At 43.5% G+C, this 2679-nt stretch overlaps 1 protein-coding gene across 1 annotated transcript; it reads left to right on the top strand.

Annotated features, from left to right (window-relative positions):
• Positions 1 to 1350: 1350 nt before the first annotated feature.
• Positions 1351 to 2295, top strand: LOC147436145 (proteasome subunit alpha type-4-like). Its single transcript, XM_086489063.1, has one exon. It carries the CDS (start codon positions 1434 to 1436, stop codon positions 2184 to 2186), a length of 753 nt encoding a protein of 250 aa, XP_086345189.1. The 5' UTR covers positions 1351 to 1433; the 3' UTR covers positions 2187 to 2295.
• Positions 2296 to 2679: the final 384 nt, after the last annotated feature.

The raw sequence follows: 2679 nt of genomic DNA, 5'->3' as shown, positions 1-2679 counted from the left end.
AAAAGGACTTTGATACGGTACAGTGGGATTTCATTGTTGCTACAATGCGGGCCCTTGGATTTAGTCCTAAGACAATGTTGTATATTTTTGTATGCTCACAGTAGCCTTCTTGATGGTGAGATGATTGAAGCTTGGCCTCTTGGATGATCTGTTAGGTAGGGTTGCCCAATCAATGCCTTGTTGTATGCCATTTCAACTCACCCCTTGTTGTTGCTTATGGATCACTTTTCGCTCAATCCTCTTCATGGGTTGAAATTACCCTATGGGGATGACTTTATTGGGCAGGCTTATGCCAATGACTTGTTGTTCATGCCTCACAATAACTAGGATGATGTGCGAGTGGTTATGCAGGCATTGGATGCATTCGGTTTGGCAGCAGGCCTTAACACTAGGTTGGTAACCTAACAGAACATAAAAGTGTCCTTTCAAGGTTTTGAAAAAAACCTCCAAAACCATAGTAGATCCACTCATTTTGTAAAATCCTTTCATGAGGTTATAGTTCAAGGCCCACTACACATGGAAAAAATAAGAAACTTGTAAAATTTCTCATCTTTTGGTCACACCAAGCCTCCAAAGTTGGTGGCAAGAAGATGGAAGCCTTGCTCTTCTTATCTGCACTCAAACTGTCGGGTACTTCTTCTTTCACCATATATGGCAAGTGAGGAACCGCTGTTTGTTTGAGGGAGACCATGATGTAGCAAGCTTCTCAGAGATTATAAAAGAAAGAAAAGTGGTGATCTATACGTTCGGAAGCAAGCAAGACTCTGAAGACTGCTGGCCTAGGGCTACCCATGCCATGTTGTCAGCCTGCAAGAAGTAAAAGCCTAGAATTATAGTTCACCGGTTATGTTTGGCCTTGGCAAGAGGCGGTAGACATCCATCCTGTAATCTTCAGCACCTCAAGGATCGGCCTGAGCTTCAGGTTGGTTTGTAAATTTATGTTGTGCTTAATACAATCCACTCACAAATTGTGAGTTTTGCCAAAAAAAAAAGATTTAAAATTGAGAGAGAGAGAGAGAGAGAGAGAGAGAGAGATGCTTTGGGACTCTGTCCGACCTACTAACCAGAGAACCATCCCTCAGCTATTGTCGCCTCCATCCATCCAACCATTTAAATTATGGAAACAACATACATGCAAATGCCACTATTTTTAATTTTTTCACGAACAGAGGCACACAATTTAAAGAGAAAAGAATGTTAAAGAGAAAATGAAAGAGAAAAAATCTTCCTCTTCATCATCAGAAGCTGCATCTCACCAAATTCTTGCTAATAAAATAGTTCTAGAAGCGCATGTCACTAGCACCATCAACAAGCATAGTGAAAAGTGAACAAGTGCTAACCTACTCTCCAATTCCACTACTTTCACTTGCCCCAGACCATTGTTTGCCTTGGAGGCAAAGCAAGTTTGCATCGCGTGAGAGAAAGAAGCAGCAATGTCTCGCCGATATGATAGCAGGACTACGATCTTCTCCCCAGAGGGCCGCCTGTATCAGGTGGAGTACGCCATGGAAGCCATAGGGAACGCAGGGGCAGCCATTGGGGTTTTGGCCAAAGATGGGGTTGTTCTTGCTGGAGAAAAGCGGGTAACGTCCAAGCTCCTGGCGGCTTCAAAGTCCACAGAGAAAATGTACAAAATCGACGACCACGTCGCATGTGCTGTTGCGGGCATCACTGCTGATGCTAACATCCTGGTCAACACAGCTCGGCTGCAAGCACAACGGTACACATTCGCCTATCAAGAGCCGATGCCCGTAGAGCAGCTTGTCCAATCTCTTTCTGATACCAAACAGGGCTATACGCAATTCGGCGGCCTTCGCCCATTTGGGGTCTCTTTCCTCTTTGCTGGTTATGACAAGAATTTTGGCTTTCAGCTTTACATGAGTGACCCTAGTGGCAACTATGGTGGTTGGAAGGCTGCAGCCGTTGGTGCCAACAACCAGGCTGCGCAATCAATGCTTAAACAGGATTACAAAGACGACATTACGCGGGAGGAGGCTGTGCAGCTTGCCCTTAAAGTGCTCAGCAAGACCATGGATAGCACAAGCCTTTCATCAGAGAAACTTGAAGTTGCCGAGGTAAGCTTGTCTCCACAAGGTGAAGTGAAGTACCAGGTTTGCTCTTCTGATGAGCTCAACAAGTTGCTGATCAAGTTTGGTATTATGCAAGCGAAACCAGAAGAGTCTTGAGGTAGTCGTTGATCTTTATTTTGTGTCCCGTTGTGGATTGCTGTTCGCAGGGATCTTGTAACTCAAAATTGTTTTTGGAACTTTTTCATAGATCGTTACATTTGTCGAATGGTCACATGCAATGTTGTGGCAATGATTTTCAACATGAAGTTTTGCTAAGTATGTTTGTGTGAACAATTAGGACTTTCTATGCACCCAACAGGCTGGTAGTACAGAGAAGACAATTAATGAGTAAATATCTGCATTTATTACTTTTTGCATGCTTTGCGAATTAATGTCTTTACGTCAGAGCTAGTAAGCATTGTCAATGTGATGACTGGGATCTCTTGTTGTCGGGACTGAACATGATTTTTATTTCTGGCTGTGTAAAAGAAAGCCTTGATAATAATTCAAATTATGTACTTAGGTGCCTTGAAAGGCAAATAATGTGGCATCGGTGGAAATGAAGCTCCATCGTCCATTTGTGCATGCATGGTCTTGGAACTCTTGAGGC

Source organism: Adiantum capillus-veneris, chromosome 18 (genome assembly GCF_014529385.1).
Source record: "Adiantum capillus-veneris isolate H3 chromosome 18, ASM1452938v2, whole genome shotgun sequence".
Classification (NCBI taxonomy): Eukaryota; Viridiplantae; Streptophyta; class Polypodiopsida; order Polypodiales; family Pteridaceae; genus Adiantum; species Adiantum capillus-veneris.
This window is presented reverse-complemented; position numbering and strand designations above follow the sequence as displayed.